Source organism: Amborella trichopoda, chromosome 5 (assembly GCF_054954075.1).
Source record: "Amborella trichopoda isolate Santa Cruz 75 chromosome 5, AtrichopodaSantaCruz75HAP2 v2.0, whole genome shotgun sequence".
In the NCBI taxonomy this organism is placed as follows: Eukaryota; Viridiplantae; Streptophyta; class Magnoliopsida; order Amborellales; family Amborellaceae; genus Amborella; species Amborella trichopoda.
The window spans coordinates 7,532,505-7,555,503 of NC_142340.1; the positions used below are offsets into that span (position 1 = coordinate 7,532,505).

The following is a 22,999-nucleotide window of genomic DNA, read 5'->3' on the forward strand; positions in this document are numbered from 1 at the left end:
TATATATATATATATATATGAAAAGTATATTTAAAGCATGATTAAATGAAACATGTCCAAATGAAGTTGAAAATTAGTGAAAAAAGATGTTTCAAACATTGATTTGTGTCCAGGGGTATGCTTGAAATTTTCTAAAACATATTGAAAAATGCAAAAATAAGTTTCATGGAAAAAAACAGTTTCCAATTTTTACCAAAACGATACAAAACATTCAAACCTTTGGGATTTTATATATTTTTTATTTTTTATTTGAAATACCCATCCTGACCACTAAAACACGATTGGCCAATGCCTTGTTCCAGTTTGACCTGCGGGTTTCAAGTTGGACCCAGCCGAGTCATCAAACTACTTCATAAATGCCCAAGAATAAATACAATAAAATCGTTCAATTTTTATAATAGAGAAACTTAATATAAAATAAAAATGCACAAAAGAAGGAGCTCCCTAGAAATTTGTAAAAATATACACCAAAAAGATAATTCCATATTTTGGTTAGAAAGAGAAGAGAAGAATCCATATTTTTTCTGGTATGTTCATTCTTCTTTTTTCAGCTTGTATTCTTCTTCTTCTCTTGCTATTCTTTTTCTTTTCTCTGCTATTCTTTTCTCTTCTCTGCTCTTCTTCAATGTCGAAACAATTTATCTTCAATTTGCACATTGCTCACCATTCATGGAGTTCAACATTTTAAAATAAAATTAATTAAAACTTAAATTTTTCTTATTTCTATTAGTTGGTTCAAGTAGATCTTATGAAATTTGGCCCCGGTTCTTTACATAAGAAACAATAGTTTTATATTTTCAAAACCTATCACAAGTTGAGAATTAGATCACCTAATTGCCGCCCCCATATTCAGGGCTTGGTTAGGGAGAGAGAGAAGAATACTAGAAGTAAGCCAGTTTTGAGGTACGTTAATTCTTTTTTTCTAACTGGTATTTCTCTTCTTCTCTATCTGTGTTTTTATTTTTTATTTTTTTTGTTTTCTTTCTTTTTTTAGTCTTCTCTATATGTGTTTTTATTTTTTATTTTTTTTGTGTTCTTTCTTTTTTAAGTTTTCTTTGCTCTTATTCCTATCAGGAAGAGTTATCTTAAATTTTATAATATCTTGTTCTTCTTCTTTCTCTCTGTATCTCTCTCTCTCCCTATTATTATCTTTTTCGTCTTCTTGAACTTTTCTAATATGTTGTATTTCATGTTTTTTTGTACTTATTTTGTAGTAATTATCACCTAGTTGTAACCTTATTTAGGGTTGGGGTATTGGGTGATCGTAGGCACAGATGCTTCGACATAACGTCCTACCCCCCACTCTCATCAGTACTATATTATAATAAAATAAAATAAAATAAAAGAAAACAGTAAAGAAAAAGAAAAATACAAAAAAAAGAAAGAAGAGAAAGCCATAATCTTATTTGCTTTTTTGTGGGTTATTGGATGGTTGGATGAAAAAAACATTGATCTCATGATGAATATCAGCTCCATCTTGGGTATTGTGAGTTGACATTACCTTAGTAGCGATACTATTTTTTTGGTATTCGGTTTTCGTGAATAATTTATTGATTTTCTTGGTTTTTATTTTGGTGCATAATTTATGGATTTTCTTGGTTTTTATTTTCGAGAATAATTTTTTGATTTTCTTGGTTTGTGTTTTGGTGAATAATTTATTTTTATTTTATTTGGTTTTATTTTGGTAAATAATTTCTTGATTTTCTTTGATTGTCTTTTGGTCAAGATGGAGAAAAAATGGGTAAAGTTGATTTAAAGGGTTAGAAAATATAATAGATAGAATCTCTATGACTTTGAAATCTTGGGTGTATAGAGAAATGAAACCTAAAAATAGATTCGATGGAGATATTTTCCTTAAGGTTAATACGTATATTGTAATAAGTAGGTATAAGAATTGTACTATATCTTATAAATTATCTTGACTTTGCCAAGTGTTATTCTACTTTTTCGGCTAACCTGAAACTCTTCACATGGTCTCAAAGCCAGATTCATCTTCATTATGTCCATTCCTGTAAGATCAAGTCGGTTTACTCTGTTACTCGATCCTACTCTTTTTTGTATGATTGAGTCTATTGTTCTATTACTCGATCATGTCTATCTATTTGATTACAATATATTGTGTCCATCATTCTCATATCTACTGATTACAATATACACCTTCCATCTGAACCTGATAAACAATATATACTTTCATTTCATATCAATTTCTTTGGCTTTATTCCATCTTGGTTTTTATGAATCAAGTGAAACTTATCATATTGGGAGTTTAAGGTTTTTTCTTTGTTTCCTTCTTCTTCTACTTCTTTTTTTTTTTTTTGCTTGCTCTAGTGAGTAAATTTTTGTCTTAGCTTCTTGTTTTTTTTTTTTTGGGTAATAAATTATTTTATTGTTTCCTGCCTTCATTTTGGTAGTAAAAGTTTGGGTGAAATCTTGGTTTTGTGGACTATTTCGTATCTCAATCCATTGTTACAAGATAGTATGAATTGAGCATCTAGAGAGATAAAAGAGGTGTGGCGATGATAGAGGAGACTATAAAATGCAAAAAAACTTGGGAGGATGGAATTTAGAAAAGGCATGTCTTTTTAGATCTTTTGGCCTTAAAAACAAAGTTTAAATTAGCTTATGGGGTTAAAAGAAATAAAATCTACAATTTTTATGCTCCAAGATATGTTTTAAAACCTTGGATCTATTGAGAAATGAAACCTAAAAATGAGAGGTATTGAGATATTTTCCCTATATTTAATTGATAACTATACAAGTATCACTTATGTATGATGGATAGGGACTATTTCTTTCATATCTCTGTTTTCCGTTCTATGTCAAATGAATTCAATTTTAAATATTTGCAACAGTCTCTGTGAAGTAATTTTCTTTTTCTTATATTTTCCAGCTTCATCAATCAGAAAGGTTAGAGATAGTGACATATTTTGTGAAGTACGGAGCACTTCTTGTACGGTGATGCTGAAGTATTTCGTCTAAGCTACTTGGCCGATCAAGCTGTTTTAGCACAACAACAAATTCTTGAATTACCAGAATCAGTCTGCAATATAGCACCCGTGATTGAAAGAAATGGTTAAGTATTTCTCGTTTCGAAAGTATTAACGAGGAGTGACCTAGATGATAACTTGAGTAGCGTACTCCTGCCGAAAAAACATGTTATAGATAATGTTTCCAATTTTCTGACAATGAAGGAATGGGAGGATGTGAATAATACAGAGGAGGGAATATAAGTTAGGACTTGGGTTGGAGATAGAGAGGAAGAGAATGGCACCCACTTTAAATATTGGGATAAATCGCTCAAGTCATATCTTTTCTACCAGCATTGGATCAAATTGGCCAAGAAACATAGTTTAAATATTGGAGATAAATTAAATATCTGGAGAAGATGCGATCCAGATACTAATGAGCTCCGGTTCGAGTTCACATTCGATGAGCAGTGAGCTCCAATTCGAGTTCACCTTTGGCTAGCAGTCAGACAGTTATTTTTGTTCCCAAAACCCCTTCTCTCGCTCTTTCTTCATTGTTTTTAGTATTATTTATTTTACTTAGTCGATCCCTTTACTTGATAGGAAACGTTTATATAGAGCCTAGCATCTAAACAAAACAAATATCATCAAATTGATCATCTCGACATCAAGATACATGGACATGAGAAAAAAATGAATTTCAAGTTTTGGAAATAGTGCATCTTGTAACATATTTTTAGACCATCAATATTTAAGATTTTCAAGTTTTCATAAATCTACTCGATATACACTATTTTAAAAGCTTTAAATTTTATAATGAAAGATGAAAAAATATTTTTAAGCTATCACAAAAAATTTCAATATGGAAATTATATTTCTTGACACTATTGGAAAGTGGGCTCTAATTTTATTGTTTGGAGCCTCGACTCAATACAAACAGCACTCTTATTTATTTTTTTAAAAACACTATAATAGTTAAGACACATTCCTCAATGAAAATGCGAAAAATTTCTTCATTTTATAAAAAAAACAGATATTTATTCACTGGAATTCTATTTATTCATTTTAGAACCCCATCAAGTCTTTTAATTTTGGGAAGAAAAAAATTGGACTTGAGTTTAGTTGGTAGTTTTAGGGGCTAGCATTAGTTAGCCTTCTTACGTGTTTTGAAGTTAGGTTGACAACAAATAGGCCACAACAAAAGTAAAATTTTCGTAAATATCCTGTTTTTTGAAAAAAACAAAATTTTTTTATATTTCTTATTTTACGCTCATGTTCAATTTTTTAAAGCACATTTTGTAAACACATACTTGGAATTTCAACGATTCGATGTTTTATGCTTTTCCCATCCCCTTTCATCTTAGATGATGCCTTTTGAAGTCAAAAATAAAAAAATGGGTATATTAAATAAGGGAAAAACTTATGCAGAGTCAAGGCTCTAAACAACCAAATTTGAGCTTACATAAAAAATTTCATTAGAAGAGGTCGTTTTGCTGCCCAAATATCTTCAAATTGAGCTTATAGATAACAAGATATATATACGTGAGAAAAAAAATGAATTTCAAGTTTTGAAAATAGTGAATTTTGTAATGAATTTGTGGACCATAAATTTTCAAGATTTTTAAGTTTTCATAAATATGTCGATCTACGATTTTTTTGAAGCTTTAAACGTTATAAATAAATATGAACATATATATTAAGGCTATCACAACTATTTTCAATATTGAAACCACATTTCTCGACAGTATTTGAAGGTAGGCTCTAATTTAATTGTTTAGAGCCTAGGCTCTATACAAACCGCGCCAACTAAATAAGAGTGCAGTTTGTATAGAGCTAAACAATCAAAGTATAACGCACCTTCAAATAGTGTTGAGAAATGTAGTTTCAATACTGGAAATATTTGTGATCGCCTTAAACTATATTTTCATCTTTTATTATAAAAATGTAAAGCTTAAAAGATAGTGTAGATCGACTAGATATATGAGAATCTTGAAAATTGATGGTCCAAAAATGCGTTACAAGATGCACTATTTTCAAAACTTCAAATCTATTTTTTTTTCATGTCCATGCATCTTGATACGAGATGATCTATTTGAGGATAATTGGGCATCCAAACAACCTCTTCTAGTGAAGTTTTTGAGATGGGCTCTGATTTGATTGTTTAGAGCCTCGGTTCTATATAAACTTTTTCCTTATTTTAAAGGAAAACTTTTATATAAGTTGACAACCTTATACTATAAAAAGTAATGCGCATCTAAAAGATACACTCGAAAAGGTTGATATTATGTTTTAAAACCCTCCAATCGACCATCTCGACCTCGAGATGTAGGAATATAGGAAAAAAGAAAGAAAGATTTGAAGTCATAAAAATAGTGCATCATGACCCTCCATTTTCAAGATTTTTAGGTTATAGATCTGCTCGACATGTGCTAGTTTTGGAGCTTTTAAATTTTTTATAATTTGGGTAAAAATAGATTTTTATACTTTTGCAGGGTTCGAATACTGGAACTTCATCTTTCGACACAAAATGGTGTTGTGCCTTACTTTGATAAAGGTTGACACTTTATAGAAACTGCACCCTTAATTAAATGACACAAAAACCACCCCTTGGGCGTTTCCGCAAGCCTCATGCAGATTGATAGTTATGCCTTCCAAGGTCTCTCTCTCTCTGTCTCTGTCTCTCTCTCTCTCTCTCTCTCTATATATATATATATATATATATATATATATATATATATATATATATATATATATATATATATATATATATATATATATATATATATATATATATATATATATATATATATATATAGCTTGGATTAGCCTACTAGCTCATATAAACATTTGAGCCGAACGGTCCAGATTGAAACTGGATAGATCTGACGGTCACGGATGTCCATTAATATTTAAATTTAATTTATTTTTAAAAAACAAAACAAGAAAAGCAACAATGACGCGGATTGCATCACTAGGCCCTATATCCTTAACAATGCTCAACACATAACTTTAGCTGGTCTCCCTCTAGACCAACTGTCATTTCCTATCTCCTCATTTTTAGCTTTTGGTCTATTAGAAACAACCCATAGAATCCAACTCAAGGGTTGTTTTTGACCGATTTTTACACAAAAACAAGTTTCAAGACCTCATGGTGGGTGCCAAACTGTTTAAATACAGAATTCAGGTGAAAATGACTAATCAAAGTCTATCGTGCCCCAATCAATGTGCCAAGTTGTTATTTTCATAATCAAGACAGATTGGTCTAATCAACTTCCAGTATGTGTGAAACCGAGCTTAGGAGGGATTTCTATCTCACAAAAAATTTGAGCTTAGGAGAGATTTCTATCACACAACGAATTTGAATAAAGGCCAAAAGAAAGCTTTAGAAAGCCTAAAGAAGTCAGGAATTTGGGATATCAAGTGGTTTAGACATAAGTGGATGAGTTTGTGCTCCTTTTTCCTTTTGAGGTTTGTTGACAAAAGACTATTAGATTCACCAGAGAAGCTTTTTGCTCCTAAAAAAGTTCTTCTAGAGCTTAGGATTATGGGGAATGTTCTTCTTCTGATATTTGTTGTTCAAGGTTTGATTGCAAATAGGGTTTTGCTAGGCTTTCTGAATTTATTAAACAGGAAACTAGGAGACTAGGATTTGGGTTCCATTCACCATCAAGGTACCCTAGATTGATAGAAAATCTCCCCTTTGTAGAAAAATTGTTGTTGTGCCCAAGGAGGCTTTCAAAATCATCTAAAAAAATATATTTCTAAACAACATATTGCTGTTTTCGAAATTTTTATATTTTTTATATTTATTTTTGTTGGGGAGTGGGGAGGGGAGAGAGAGTATAACTGATAAAAAGTGCAATAGCAGTTGGGGGGAGAGAGTATAAAGATGGGAAAAATTTATATAAGGATGCAATCTTAAAATGTAGAATCACAGATGCACGGCAAAAATCTATTGGAAATATTGTTTTAATGTTGAGAAAAACCCTCTAATCGATCATCTCGACATCGAGATGTATGAATATGAAAAAAAATGTTTTTGAGTCCTGAAAATAGTGCATCTTGCAACACATTATCTAGACCGTCCATTTTCAAGACTTTCATATATTTATAGATCTACTTGATTTTAACCATTTTTAAAATTTAAAAATTTTCTAATTAGGTATGAAAATAGATTTTAAGATAATACTAAATATTATTTGCGACAAAATTATATTTTATGATAAATTTTTAAGGTGCACCTTAATTGGAGTGTTTATGGTTGCAACCTTATAAAAACAGCCCCCTATAAAGAATGCAATAGCAGTCTATTTGGAGAGAGAGTAGAAAGAATATTATAAGAGAGAGAGAGAATGCAATAACAGTCTATTTGGAGGGTAAGGTGGGATACAAATTAAAGACATTTCATGAAGCTCTAAGCCTTGGACCCAAATTCTATCAACTCTAACACAAACTTTTCTCTCCAATCAACTCACCAGCACATTTCTCCTCAACATCATGTTCTTGAACTGTTGAAAATCCAAACGCGCAACTAAATTCTCATCAAACTTCTGTATCATCATCTTCCAATCCTCCTCCTCCTTCCCCTCCCACAACCCAAGTCTCCACAGCACTTTCTCCATCTCCTCGCTCGATATGAACCCGTCTCGATCAATGTCGAAGACATTGAAGGCCTACTTCAAATCGCACTCCTCGTCGTTGTCTGTGACACTCTCTTGTCTGAGTTTCTCTGTGCTCACTATCGATAGACAAAATTTGACAAACACCTCGAAGTTCAATCTCTCGGATCCCACAATGGCCTTCAGTTCATCACCTCTGATGCCAATGCCAGCCCTGCTCAAAACCCTGCAAATCTCTTCCACGCTTACTTCCCCAACCATGTCTTGCTCACACATCTCAAAAATCTTTTGGAGCTAAGGTAATTCAAGAACACACGTTTTGAAGAACTTTAGCAGCAAACTCTTGATCTTTTATAGCTGAAAGGTGCAACCAAATCTTTCTTGAGAGAGAGTTTCTAGAGAGAGAGTAAAAGAAAAGCATTTGATGAGATTATAGGTGCGGAAGGTGCAATGAAGTGGATTTTTGGATAAAGATAGGAGGACTTCGAGCAATTTGGCTGATTCTCACCTGTTTGGTCCATCGGTGTTTCTTACAATAATGGCCAAGCGTGGGTTCACCAAAATATCCGTCCAAAATGACTTATGTGACCTCACCGCCATAAGTAAGACAAAGAAAAGGAAATACACATTTATAAGAAGGGTGCGGTTTGTATAGAGCTTAGGCTCTATACAATCAAATTAGAGCCTACATTTAAAAAGTATCAAGACATGTGGTTTTAATAGTGAAAATCTTTGCAGCAGCTTTAAAATATATTTTCATATTTATTAATAAAGTTTAAAGCTTTAAAAATAGTACAAATCAACAAATTTACAAAAATCTTGAAAATTGACGGTCCTAATATGTATTACAAAATACACTATTTTCACAACTTGAAATCCAGTTTTTTCTCATGTCCATGCATCTTGATGTCTAGATGATCAATTTGAGGATATTTAAGAATTAAAACAAAATCTTCTAGTGAAATATTTGATGTAGGCTCTCATTTGATTGTTTAGAGCCTCGGCTCTATATAAAAAAGTATGAATTTTAATGGACCATTGATATTTCCTTAATTTGACCACACCTCATAAAGATGACAATGAAAAGGATATACACGTTTATAAAAACATATTTAAAAGTATAAATTTTAGTGGACCATTGATATTTTCCTTGGTCGGTTCCAATATTGAACAGTTTTAACTACTTTTTGTTGTCCGTCTCAATTTAATCAAAATTTTAACCATTATTTTGTGCATCTACAAATCTCCCACACGTGGCTTCTCCTAGGCCAGGGTTTAAGCAAGTAAGAGCGTGACATCTGGAAAATCGAGAATGGTACAGATCCTGTACGGCGTGAAACAAAGTCGGAAACTTCGAAGAAGCCCGGGAGAAAATTGTTTTGGCAAATTATAAAAAATATATTTTAATTTTTACTTAATCAGAAAAAAAAATAAAAATAAAATAAAATAAAATAAAACCACACTTTTATTATCCGGGACCAATGACATTTTCGTTATTATATACCTGGACAAAATTTGCCCAAACAAATTTTTAAATTTTTTTAGAATATTTGTTGAATATTTAGGAATATTAAGGCTAGACTACTGTTGAAAAAATCCGACGATCTAACCGCTAACTGCCCCGTTAGATTGGAACTGGTCGCTGGCAGTGACTGGTTTTGGTTTCGGGAAGTTTCGGTGATCAATCGGTATTTAAAAAAATAAAAATCTAATATATATATATATATAAATTCGCAAAAATAAGGAATTTGGTTTGTAATGTATTTTTTAATATTCTTTACATTATGGTAAAGATTAAAAATTATTTTGATCAATAATACTCTCGTTTACAGGGAGTAAAACACAAATATGTTGATTGAGACAGATATGTTGATTCGAACCAGGAATACTATATGCAATGATTAACCATAAAATTAGAAATTTAAAACAAAAGACCCACCCCCAAGTTTCATAGCTTTGTGCTCACTATCCCGATTATTATTTTATTTTCCTACCCAAGAGGTAAAAGAAGGGGCTTCCTTTTTTAGGCTGTTGTGGGCGAGGAGGGATTCGAACCCCCGAAACCGTGGTTCGTAGAGACGTGCTCTAGTCCTTTGAGCTACAGGCCTCACCCGTCTCCACTGGACCTGTTCCGGGGAGTACCCTAAAAAAAATGAACATTTCTTCTCCACAGCCATTTCGAGTTAAAAAGATGTGGAAGCATGTTTCTCTATATAAGAACAGTCCTTTTCGGGGTTGAAGTGGGAGAGAAAGGATGTCATAATTGGGGTTTTTAATAAGACGACATTTTCAATGAATGAGAGGTGTTAGTCTTTTTATCATCCTGGCGTCGAGCTATTTTTCCACAGGACCTCCCCCATAGTATCGTCACAACGGTAGAGTTTAACCACCAAGCTCGGGATGGATTGATGTGGTTCCTCTATGCTTAGGGCCCCAGAATATCGCACCATGAACGAAGAAAGGCATGAGAGAAAATCATATTGGCTAGTGATTGTTGATTGTGAGGCCCCAAGTCTTGACTGGAAGGGACACCAAAGAGAACCTCCCTTTGCCCTTCCATCCTTTGGATAGATAGAGAGGTAGGGGAGAACCTTTGGTTTTTTCATGTTGTCAAACACAAGTACTTGAACAATGAAAATAGATATCAGGTGACTGATCGAATTGATCGGGTCATGAGGAACAAGGTTCAAATCTCTCGGTCTGTTAGGATGCCTTAGCTGCAAACATCACTGCACTTCCACTTGATACCTATCGTGATGGTAAACAGCTCGTCTCGCTCTAACCTTATGTTGGATTCTCAATACGTCTGTCGTTCCATCCCCATAGGGACAGAGAGCCCGTCGCTGTCTCGTCCTTGCTATCAGAGGCTTTGGGGAAGTAAGAATTGGAGAGCACTCATCTTGGGGTGGGTTTACTACTTAGATGCTTTGACAATATCTAGGGTTCAAATTGAACCATTTTTTTGGGGGGATTGATAATTGAGATGAAAAGAGTGTGTGTGCCAAATTTTGGATCATACAAATAATACAAATATGGTTTTCTAGAAATGTCGTTGCATTATAGTATGATGCAACCATTGCATGAAATCATTGCTATATACATATATATATATATGGAAAATGCTTCTGTGAGCCAATGGGCTCACAAGAAAAAATAAGCCCAATGGCCCTGATTGAATCTGGGTTGATCTAATGATCACGGATGCCTGATAGTGTTTTGAATTTTAATTTTTTTTTACAAGTCTAAGTAATTTGAAATTTCAGATGCATGTTGATAAAAAAAAGAAGAATATTTAAAAAATACTAAAAACATATTGTACATTAAAAAAGTGATCAAAATACCACAGTAAAGTTTTGGGGGTATTTTAGTTATTTTTAAATTTACGGATTATTTTTTTTATATTTTAATTAGGTGCGGCTTGATGAGAAGAATATTCACCTAAAATTTCAAGTAATTTGAATTTATAAAAAATAAAATAAAATTCAAATGCTCTCAGCCATCAGATCGGCCCTGATTCAATATGGGTCATTGGGCTTACACTATTCTGTGAGCTAGTGGGCTCACACTAGCATCTTCCTATATATATATATATATATATATATATATATATATATATATATATATATATATATATATATATATATATATATATATATATATATATATATATATATATATATATATATATATATATATATATATATAGGAAACGTCATTCCAACGCCTTTAAACGAAAATGAATAGTGATTTTGCCTACCCTCATCTTCGTCCAAATTTCATCGCACGGTCACGATTGTCTGGTAGTGTTTTATTTTTCATTTTTTTTTTCTATAAATCGGAATGACCTGAAATCTAAAAAGTATGTACATTTTATTGAGGCGCATCTAATAAAAATATAAAAAAAATTATCTATAAAAACTAAATTGGCCAAGATACCCCTGAAACTTTTTAGGGGTATTTTGGTCAATGTTTTTCATGTAAAATATTTTTTTTTATAATTTTCGAACATTCCCCTAATTTTGATGAATACACTTTCCAAATTTTAAGTCATTTCAATTTGTAAAAAAAAAGGAAATACTACCGGACAATCATGACCCCACGATGAATTGCGAATGGTGCTGGGGGTAGGCGAAATCACTGTTCATTTTCGCCTACGAGCGTTGTGTAGTGTTTTTCAAACATATATATATATATATATATATATATATATATATATATATATATATATATATATATATATATATATATATATATATATATATATATATATATATATATATACTACAAAACATCTATAGGACAAAATGAACAGTGATTTCCCCTACCTTCATTACCATCCAAACTTCATCGCACAGCCACAATTGTCCAGTAGTATTTTATTTTTCATTTTCTTTCTACAAATCAAAATGATCTATAATTTGGAGTTTCTATTTATAAAAAATAGAAGAATATACGAAAAAATATTAAAAAATATTTTACAAGAAAAAATTGAATTAAATACCTCCAAAATCTTTCAAAGGTATTTTGGTAAATTCGTTTCACAAATAATTTTTTTATAGATTTTTATTAAGTGTGCCTCACTAAGATGTACAACTTGCTCTAAATTTTATATCATTCTGATTTGTAAAAAATAAAGAAATAATAAAACATTACTGGATAATCTCGACCGTACGCTCAACTTTGAAAGATGATAAGGGTAGGTGAAATCACTGTTCATTTTCACTTATAGGCGTTGAGAAGACTTATATATATATATATATATATATATATATATATATATACATATATAAAGGTTTTTCTACAGTTTATAGCCCCTCAAAATACAAATATTCAAGTTAGAAGGGGTTGTGATCGGTGTATTTATCAAAACAATCATTATTTTTTTAATAAAAAATTATTTAGATAAGGAACTTTACCATTAAGTTATGACAAATTTAAAATTTTCACAAAAGTACAATGGCAGTTTTGAAGTTAGAGTCCTTTAGTTAAACTTTCAATTTTACCCTTTATGGAGATGACAAAAATGCCCTATGTCTTGTAGTAATATTTACAAATTAGCCTCACAAAAGTAACTGTTTTAAAAAAATAGATAACAAAACTAATAAATCCACCCTTCACAACTCTCTTTATCTTGAAGCTTTATAATTTGAAGGGTTGTGGATTGAGCCCTGATTCATTCTGGGCCGTTAGTTGACACTGTAGTTGTCAGCCTGTGGGTTGACTTGATCTTTTCCAATATATATATATATGAGCGAGGATCCAACACAACAGTTGTATCATAGTATAATGCAATGATACTTCTAGAAAACCATATTTGTGGCATTTGTATGACTTCGAATTTTCAACACCCATTCTCCTCATCTAAATAATCGATCCCCCAAAAAAAAAGAAGTTCAATTTGAATCTTAGATATGGTCAAAATGAGTCCCATCCAAAAATGAATCTAGACCATTCATTGTTTGAATTTCAAGATCTTAGCCTTTATAAACTCAAAATCATTTTTTTCCTTTTTAATATTGTTCATCTAATGATAATAAAGCTATCCAATAAAATTAGAAATGAAACAATCCTTCTAAAACCTAGATCTAAACATCTCACTAAAGTAGACGCGCTATGTTAATTGTGCTAAAAAAATACTTTATAAGTTTTGTTTTAAAATTTTATTTTTTTGTGGTTGTCATTGGAATGAAATAGTGTATATATAATCAAAGGGTGAGTCCAATAATGTGATGCCACATCAACATCACGAATATTAGACAATTTGTATTTCTCTCGCTGGCTATTGGTCGCAGCGTATTTCGATCTCTCACATATTCGTATGTTTCTTGATACTACCACTATTTCCGTGCTTTCCTACGTGGCTGTCAACTTGAAATGTGAGAGAGCGGAGTTGTAGAGGGAGGTGGATTTGGGTTACTTGTGTGATATTTCGGTATAGAATTGACAAGATAGGATATATACGAAAATCATATGTAATAAAGATTTTGTTTTTAAGGAGAAATCTAACTCATAAATAATCAAGAAAATCTCAGCACCTAACGATCTATCTTTATATTAATGATAAGATAGGATATGTACGAAAATCATATTTAATATATATGGAATTTTTTATTTAATTTTTTTTATTTTTATATATAAATGTCTATTTTATATTTATATTACATTAAAAAATATCTAAAGTCTTTTCTCGAATCGTTCGGAACACCGAATTGCTTCATTTTTCTTACCACAACAAAGAAGACTCCGAAGTGAATTTAACAACATTGGGCCCAACCCGGTAGGTCCTAGGCAATCCAAAATATATTAAAAAATAAAAAATAAAATGAAAAGTATTTTTAAAGCATGATTAAACAAAACACGTCCAAATGAAGTTAAAACATAGTGCTCAGGGGTATGCTTGAAATTTTGTAAAAAATATTGAAAAATGTTAAAATAAGTTTCATAGAAAAAAACACTTCCCAATTTTTACCAAAACGATACAAAACATTCAAGCCTTTGGGATTTTATATATTTTTTATTTTTTATTTGAAATACCTATCCTGACCACTAAAACACAATTGGTCAGTGCCTTGTTCCAGTTTGACCGGTGGGTTTCGAGTTGGACCCAGCTGAGTCATCAAACTACCCCATAAATGCCCAAGAATAAATAAAATAAAATCGATCAATTTTTATAATAGCGAAACTTAATATAAAATAAAAATGCACAAAAGAAGGACCTCTCTAGAAATTTGTAAAAATATACACCAAAAAGATAATTCCACAAATTTGGCTTTTATCCATGCGTATATCTCCATTTCCCACTACACGGACTTCCCGTCTCTCTCTCTAATAAGTTAGTAAATATCCCTATGCTAGGAGACTCTCGATAGATAGAACAACACGTTGTAAGAACATAAGAGAACCAAGAATCCGTTTGAGATGGATAGAGATGAGATAAGTTTCATCGTAAGAATATGAGAGAGAGAGATGATTTTCTATTATTTGAGATAGATGGAGATAAAATAGGTAACTGATTTTGTGTCCTAATTGTAGTAGGAGTTTAGGCCACCTAATTATATAAATACATCAAATGAAAAGGCCACACACATTAAAGATTAAACAAAATCTGCACGCACGATATTCAGGTTTTGGTTAGAAAGAGAAGGAGAAGAATCTATATTTTTTCTGGTATGTTCGTTCTTCTTTTTTCCGCTTGTATTCTTTGTTTTCTCTTTGTGTTCTTTTTCTTTTCTTTTCTTTGCTTTTCTTTTCTTTTCTTTTCTCTTCTCTTCTTCAATGTAGAAACAATTTATCTTCAATTTGCACATTGCTCACCATTCATGGAGTTCGACATTTTAAAATAAAATTAATTAAAACTTAAATTTTTCGTATTTCTATTAGTTGGTTCAGGTAGACCTTATCAAATTTTTGCCCCGGCTCTTTACATAAGAAACAATAGTTTTATATTTTCAAAAACTATCACAACATTGAAGAATAATAGGAGTAAGCCAGTTTTGAGGTACGTTAATTCTTTTTTTCTAACTTGTATTTCTCTTCTTCTCTATCTGTGTTTTTATGTTTTATTTTTTTTGTGTTCTTTCTTTTTTTAGTCTTCTCTATATGAGTTTTTATTTTTTATTTTTTTTGTGTTCTTTCTTTTTTTGTTTTCTTTGCTCTTATTCCTATCAAGAAGGGTTATCTTAAATTTTGTAATATCTTCTTCTTCTTCTTTCTCTCTTTATCTCTCTCTCCCTAATATTATCTTTTTCGTCTTCTTGAACTTTTCTAATATGTTGTATTGCACGTTTTTTTGTACTTATTTTGTAGTGTTTATCACCTAGTTGTAACCTTATTTGGGGTTGGGGTATTGGGTGATCGTAAGCATAGATGCCTCAACATAACGTCCCACCCCCCCTCTTATCAGTACTATATTATAATAAAATAAAAGACAAAAGTAAAGAAAAATAAAAATAAAAAAGAAAGAAAGAAGTGCAAGCCATAATCTTAATCGCTTTTTTGTGGGTTATTGGATGGTTGGATGAAAAAAAACATTGATCTCATGATGAATATCAGCTCCATCTTGGGTATTGTGAGTTGACATTACTTTAATAGCGAGACTATTTCCTTGGTTTTTGGTTTTCGTGTATAATTTATTTATTTTCTTGGTTTTTATTTTGGTGCATAATTTATGGATTTTCTTGGTTTTTATTTTCGTGAATAATTTCTTGATTTTCTTGGTATGTGTTTTGGTGTAATTTATTTTTATTTTATTTGGTTTTATTTTGGAAAATAATTTCTTGATTTTCTTTGATTGTCTTTTGGTCAATATGGAGAAAAAATGGGTAAAGATGATTTAAAGGGTTAAAAAATATAATAGATAAAATCTCTATGACTTTGAAATCTTGGGTGTATAGAGAAATGAACCCTAAAAATAGATTCGATGGAGATATTTTCCTTAAGGTTAATACGTATATTGTAATAAGTAGGTATAAGAATTATACTATATCTTATAAATTATCTTGACTCTGCCAAGTATTGTTCTACTTTTTTGGCTAACCCGAAACTCTTCACATGGTCTCAAAGCCAGATTCATCTTCATTATGTCCATTCCTATAAGCTCAAGTCGGTTTACTCCGTTACTCGATCCTACTTTTTTTTGTATGATTGAGTCTATTGTTATGTTACTCGATCATGTCTATCTATTTGATTACAATATTGTATCCATCATTCTCATACCTAGTGATTACAATATACACCTTCCATCTGAACCTGATAAACAATATATACTTTCATTTCATATCAATTTCTTTGGCTTTATTCCATCCTAGTTTTTATGAATCAAGTGAAATTTCTCATATTGGGAGTCTTAGGTTTTTTCTTTGTTTCCTTCTTCTTCTTCTTCTTCTTTTTTTATTTTTATTTTTTTGCTTGCTCTGGTGAGTAAATTTTGGTCCTAGTTTCTTGTTTGTTTGTTTTTGGGTAATAAATTATTTTATTGTTTCCTTCCTTTATTTTGGTAGTAAAAGTTTGGGTGAAATCTTGGTTTTGTGGACTGTTTCGTATCTCAATCCCTTGTTACAAGATAGTATGAATTGAGCATCTAGAGAGAGAAGAGAGGTGTAGAGATTGAGAGAGGAGACTATAAAATGCAAAAGAAATTGGGATGATGGATTTTAGAAAAGGCATGTCTTTTTAGATATTTTTTGCCTTAAAAATAAAGTTTAAATTAACTTATGGGGTCAGAAGAAATAAAATCTCCAATTTTTATGCTTCAATATATGTTTTAAAACCTTGGGTCTATTGAGAAATGAAACCTAAAAATGAGAGGTATGAAGATATTTTCCTATATTTAATTGATAACTATACTAGTATCACTTATGTATGATGGATAGGGTTTATTTCTTTCATATCTGTGTATGTCAAATGAATTCAATTTTAAATGTTTGCAACAGCCTCTGTGAAGTAATTTTCTTTTTCTAATATTTTACAGCTTCATCAATCAGAAAGGTCAGAGATAGAGATAATTTTGTGAAGTATGGCACACTTCTTGTACGGTGATGCTGAAGTATTTCGTCTAAGCTGCTTGGCAGATGAAGCTGTTTTAGCACAACAACAAATTTTTAAATTACCAGAATCAGTCAGCAATATAGCACCCGCGATTGAAAGAAACGGGAAAGTATTTCTCGTTTCGAAAGTATTAACGAGAAGCGACCTCGATGATAACCTGAGCAGGGTACTCCTGCCGAAAAAACATGTTTTAGATAATGTTTCCAATTTTCTGACAATGAAGGAATGGGAGGATGTGAATAATACAGAGGAGGGAATAGAGGTTAGGACTTGGGTTGGAGATAGAGAGGAAGAGAACGGCACCCACTTTAAATATTGGGATAAATCGCTCAAGTCATATCTTTTCTATAAGCATTGGATCAAATTGGCAAAGAAACATAGCTTGAATATTGGAGATAAATTAAATGTCTGGGGAAGACGCGATCCAAATACTAATGAACTCCTGTTCGAGTTCACATTCGATAAGCAATGAGCTCCGATTCGAGTTCACCTTTGGCTAGCAGTCAGACAGGTCTTAGAGTTTCATATTTCCCCTCTCCCTCTCATTCGTGAATTCTTTATTTATTTATTTCTATGTAAGAAAATTTGATTGGGAATAAATGAAAATTTAGCCTCAGGGTCAGCCCTGTTTTTGGTTATTGAGGTTTTATATTTAGTTATATATCTCAAATTGTCAATAAAATAGTATATGTAGGTATTGTTTTTTGTATTTTTGTTCCCCAAACCCCTTCTCTCGCTCTTTCTTCATTGTTTTTTGTATTATTTATTTTACTTAGTCGATCTTTTTACTTAATAGGAAACGTTTATATAGAGCCTAGCATCTAAACCAAAAAAATATCATCAAATTGATCATCTCGACATCAAGATACATGGACATGAGAAAAAAATGAATTTCAAGTTTTTGAAATAGTGCATCTTGTAACATATTTTTGGACCGTCAATATTTAAGATTTTCAAGTTTTCATAAATCTACTCGATATACACTATTTTAGAAGCTTTAAATTTTATAATTAAAGATGAAAAAATATTTAAAGCTATCACCAAAAATTTCAATACGGAAATTATATTTCTTGAAACTATTTGAAAGTGGGCTCTAATTTGATTGTTTGGGGCCTCAACACAATACAAACAGCACTCTTATTTATTTTTTAAAAAACACTATTATAGTTAAGAAACATTCCTCAATGAAAATGTGAAACAATTCTTCACTTTATGAAAAAAAGCAGGTATTTATTCATTAGAATTCTATTTATTCATTTTAGAACCCCATCAAGTTTTTTAATTTCGGGAAGAAAAAAATTGGACTTGAGTTTAGTTGGTAGTTTTAGGGGTTAGCATTCGTTAGCCTTCTTAGGTGCTTTTGAAGTTAGGTTGAGAACAAATAGGCCACAACAAAAGTTAAATTTTCGTAAATATCCTGTTTTTAAAATAAAGAAAATTTTTTCTATATTTCTTATTTTACGCTCATGTTCTATTTTTTAAAGGATATTTTGTATGTGAATTTACCTTTTTTTTTTTTTTTTAGGCGCATGATTTCTTATTAAACACTTAGAATGGAGGTAAATTTATAAACACATACTTAGAATTTCAACGATTCGATGTTTTATGCTTTTCCCATCCCCTCTCATCTTAGATGATGCCTTTTGAAGTCAAAACTAAAAAAATGGGTATATTAAATAAGGGAAAAGCTTATGCAGTGCCGAGGCTCTAAACAACCAAATTTGAGCTTATATAAAAGATTTCATTAGAAGAGGTTGTTTTAATGCCCAAATATCTTCCAATTGAGCATCTAGATATCAAGATATATATACATGAGAAAAAAAATGAATTTCAAGTTTTGAAAATAGTGAATTTTGTAACGCATTTTTGGACCATCAATTTTCAAGTTTTCATAAATATGTCGATCTACATTATTTTTGAAGCTTTAAACTTTATAAATAAATATGAACTTATATGTTAAGTCTATCATAACTATTTTCAATATTGAAACCACATTTCTAGACAGTATTTGAAGGTAGGCTCTAATTTAATTGTTTAGAGCCTAGGCTCTATACAAACCGCACCCATTAACTAAAAGTGCAGTTCGTATAGAGCTAAACAATCAAAGTATAATGCACCTTTAAATAGTGTCGAGAAATGTAGTTTCAATACTGGAAATATTTGTGATCGCCTTAAATTATATTTTCATCTTTTATTATAAAAATGTAAAGCTTAAAAGATAGTGTAGATCGACTAGATATATGAGAATCTTGAAAATTGATGGTCCAAAAAGGCGTTACAAGATGCACTATTTTCAATACTTCAAATCCATTTTTTTTTCATGTCCAAACATCTTGATATCGAGAGGATCTATTTGAGGATATTTGGGCATCCAAACAACCTCTTCTAGTGAAGTTTTTAAGATGGGCTCTGATTTAAGTTGTTTAGAGCCTCGGTTCTATATAAACTTTTTTCTTATCCTAAAGGAAAGCTTTTATATAAGTTGACAACCATATACTGTAAAAACTAATGCGCATCTAAAAGATACACTAGAAAAGCTTAGGAGAGATTTCTATCTCACAACGAATTTGAATAAAGGCCAAAAGAAAGCTTTAGAAAGCCTAAAGAAGTCGGGAATTTGGGATATCAAGTGGTTTAGACAGAAGTGGATGAGTTTGTGCTCTTTTTTCCATTTGGGGTTTGTTGACAAAAAAATATTAGATTCTCCAGAGAGGCTTTTTGCTCCTAAGAATGTTCTTCTAGAGCTTAGGATTATGGGGAGTGTTCTACTGATATTTGTTGTTCAAGGTTTGATTGCAAATAGGGTTTTGCTAGGCTTTCTAAATTTATTAAAATGAAAACTATGAGACTAGTGTTTGGGTTCCATTGACCAATAAAGTACCCCAGATTGATAGAAAATCTCCCATTTGTAAAAAAGTTGTTCTTGTGCCCAAGGAGGCTTTCAAAATCATCAAAAATAATATATTTCTACACAACATATTGCTGTTTTCGAAATTTTTATATTTTTTATATATATTTTTGTTGGGGAATGGGGAGGGGAGAGAGAGTATAATAAAAAGTGGAATAGCAGTTGAGGGGTGAGAGAGTATAAAGAAGGGAAAAGTTTATATAAGGTTGCAATCTTAAAATGTAGAATCACAGATGCACCACAAAAATCTATCGGAAATATTGTTCTAATGTTGAGAAAAACCCTCCAATCGATCATCTCGATATCGAGATATATGAAATTGAAAAACAAAGTTTTTGAGACCCGAAAATAGTGCATCTTACAACACATTATCTAAACCGTCTATTTTCAAGATTTTCATATATTTATAGATCTACTCGATTTTAACCATTTTTGAAATTTAAAAATTTTCTAATTATGTATGAAAATAGATTTTAAGATAATACTAAATAGTTTTTACAACAAAATTATACTTTTTGATAAATTTTTAAGATGCACTTTAATTGGATTGTTTAAGGTGTATAAAGAATGCAATAGCAGTCTATGTGGAGAGAGAGAATATTATAAGAGCGAGAGAGAGAGAACGCAATAACAGTCTATTTGGAGGGTAAGGTGGGATACAAATTAAAGACATTTCATGAAGCTCTAAGTCTTGGACCCAAATTCTATCAACTCTAACACAAACTTTTCTCTCCAATCAACTTACCAGCACATTTCTCCTCAACATCATGTTCTTGAACTCTTGAAAATCCAAACGCCCATCTAAATTCTCATCAAACTTCTGTATCATCATCTTCCAATCCTCCTCCTTCCCCTCCCACAACCCAAGTCTCCACAGCACTCTCTCGACCTCCTCGCTCAATATGAACCCGTCTCGATCAATGTCGAAGACATTGAAGGCCTCCTTCAAATCGCACTCCTCGTCGTTGTCTGTGACACTCTCTTGTCTGAATTTCTCTGTGCTCACTATCGATCGACAAAATTTGACAAACGCCTCGAAGTTCAATCTCTCGGATCCCACAATGGCCTTGAGTTCATCACCTCTGATGCCAATGCCAGCCCTGCTCAAAACCCTGCAAATCTCTTCCACGCTTACTTCCCCACCCATGTCTTGCTCACACATCTCAAAAATCTTTTGGAGCTAAGGTAATTCAAGAACACACATTTTGAAGAACTTTAGCAGCAAACTCTTGATCCTTTATAGCTGAAAGGTGCAACCAAATCTTTCTATGGGTATGAAATCATTTATGCTCATCTATATATATGGTTTCTTGAGAGTGAGTTTCTAGAGAGAGAGTAAAAGAAAAGCATGTGATGAGATTATAGGTGCGGAAGGAGCAATGAAGTGGATTTTTGGATAAAGATAGGAGGACTTCGAGCAATTTGGCTGATTCTCACCTGTTTAGTGGTCCATGGGTGTCCTGACAATAATGGCCAAGCGTGGGTTCACCAAAATATCCGTCCAAAATGACTTATGTGACCTCACCTCCATAACGAAGACAATGAAAAGGAAATTCCCATTTATAAGAAGGGTGCGGTTTGTATAAAGCCTAGGCTCTATACAATCAAATTAGAGCCTACCTTTAAAAAGTATCGAGATATGTGGTTTTAATACTGAAAATCTTTGCAGCAGCATTAAAATATATTTTTATATTTATTAATAAAGTTTAAAGCTTTAAAAATAGTACAAATCAACAAATCTACGAAAATCTTGAAAATTGACGGTCCAAATATGTAAGACAAAATTCACTACTTTCACAACTTGAAATCCAGTTTTTTCTCATGTCCATGCATCTTGATGTCCAGATGATATATTTGAGGATATTTAGGAATTAAAACAACCTCTTCTAATGAAATATTTGATGTAGGCTCTCATTTGATTGTTTAGAGCCTCGGCTCTATATAAAAAAGTATGACTTTTAATGGACCATTGATATTTCCTTAATCTGACCACACCTCATAAAGATGACAATGAAAAGGATATACACGTTTATAAAAACATATTTAAAAGTATAAATTTTAGTGGACCATTGATATTTTCTTTGGTCGGTTCCAATATTGAACAATTTTAACTATTTTTTGTTCATCTAATGATAGTAAAGCTATCCAAATAAATTGAAAGTGAAAAAATCCTTCTAAAGCCTAGATCTAAGCATCTCACCAATATAGACGGTTTATGTTAATTGTGTTAAAAAAATACTTTATAAATTGTGTTTTGAAATTTTGTTTTTTTGTAGTTGTCATTAGAATGAAATAGTGTATATATAATCAAAGAGTGAGTCCAATAATGTGATGCCACATCAACATCACGAATATTGGACAATTTGTATTTCTCTCGCTGGCTATTGGTCGCAGCGTATTTCGATCTCTCACATATTCGTATGTTTCTTGATACTACCACTATTTCCGTGCTTTCCTACGTGGCTGTCAATTTGAAATGTGAGAGAGCGGAGTTGTAGAGGGAGGAGAAAATCTCAGCGCCATAACGATCTATCCTTATATTAATGATAAGATAGGATATGTACGAAAATCATATCTAATATATATGGAATTTTTTATTTAATTTTTTTTATTTTTATATATTTATATATAAATGTCTATTTTATATTTATATTAAATTAAAAAATATCTAAACTCTTTTCTCGAATCGTTCGAAACACTGAATTGCTTCATTTTTCTCAACACACCAAAAAAGACTCTGAAGTGAATTTGAAAACAATGGGCCCAACCAGACTTGTCCTGGCCAATCCAAAATGTATTTAAAAATAAAAAATAATATGCAAAGTATATTTAAAACATGATTAAACAAAACACGTACAAATGAAGTTGAAAAATAGTGAAAAATAATATTTCAACCATTGATTTGTGCCCAACGGTAAGCTTGAAATTTTCTAAAAAATATTGAAAAATGTAAAAATAAA

The 22,999-nt window shown here is 31.5% G+C and overlaps 1 protein-coding gene across 1 annotated transcript; it reads right to left on the reverse strand.

The window, feature by feature from the left end:
* Positions 1-20,775: 20,775 nt before the first annotated feature.
* Positions 20,776-21,186, reverse strand: LOC18430746 (putative calcium-binding protein CML43). Its single transcript, XM_006840888.3, has one exon. It carries the CDS (start codon positions 21,184-21,186, stop codon positions 20,776-20,778), a length of 411 nt encoding a protein of 136 aa, XP_006840951.3.
* Positions 21,187-22,999: the final 1,813 nt, after the last annotated feature.

What these genes read in the sequence shown, in the direction of transcription:
- LOC18430746 (XM_006840888.3), bottom strand. Translation starts at nt 21,186, where the DNA reads ATGGGTGGGGAAGTAAGCGTGGAAGAGATTTGCAGGGTTTTGAGCAGG.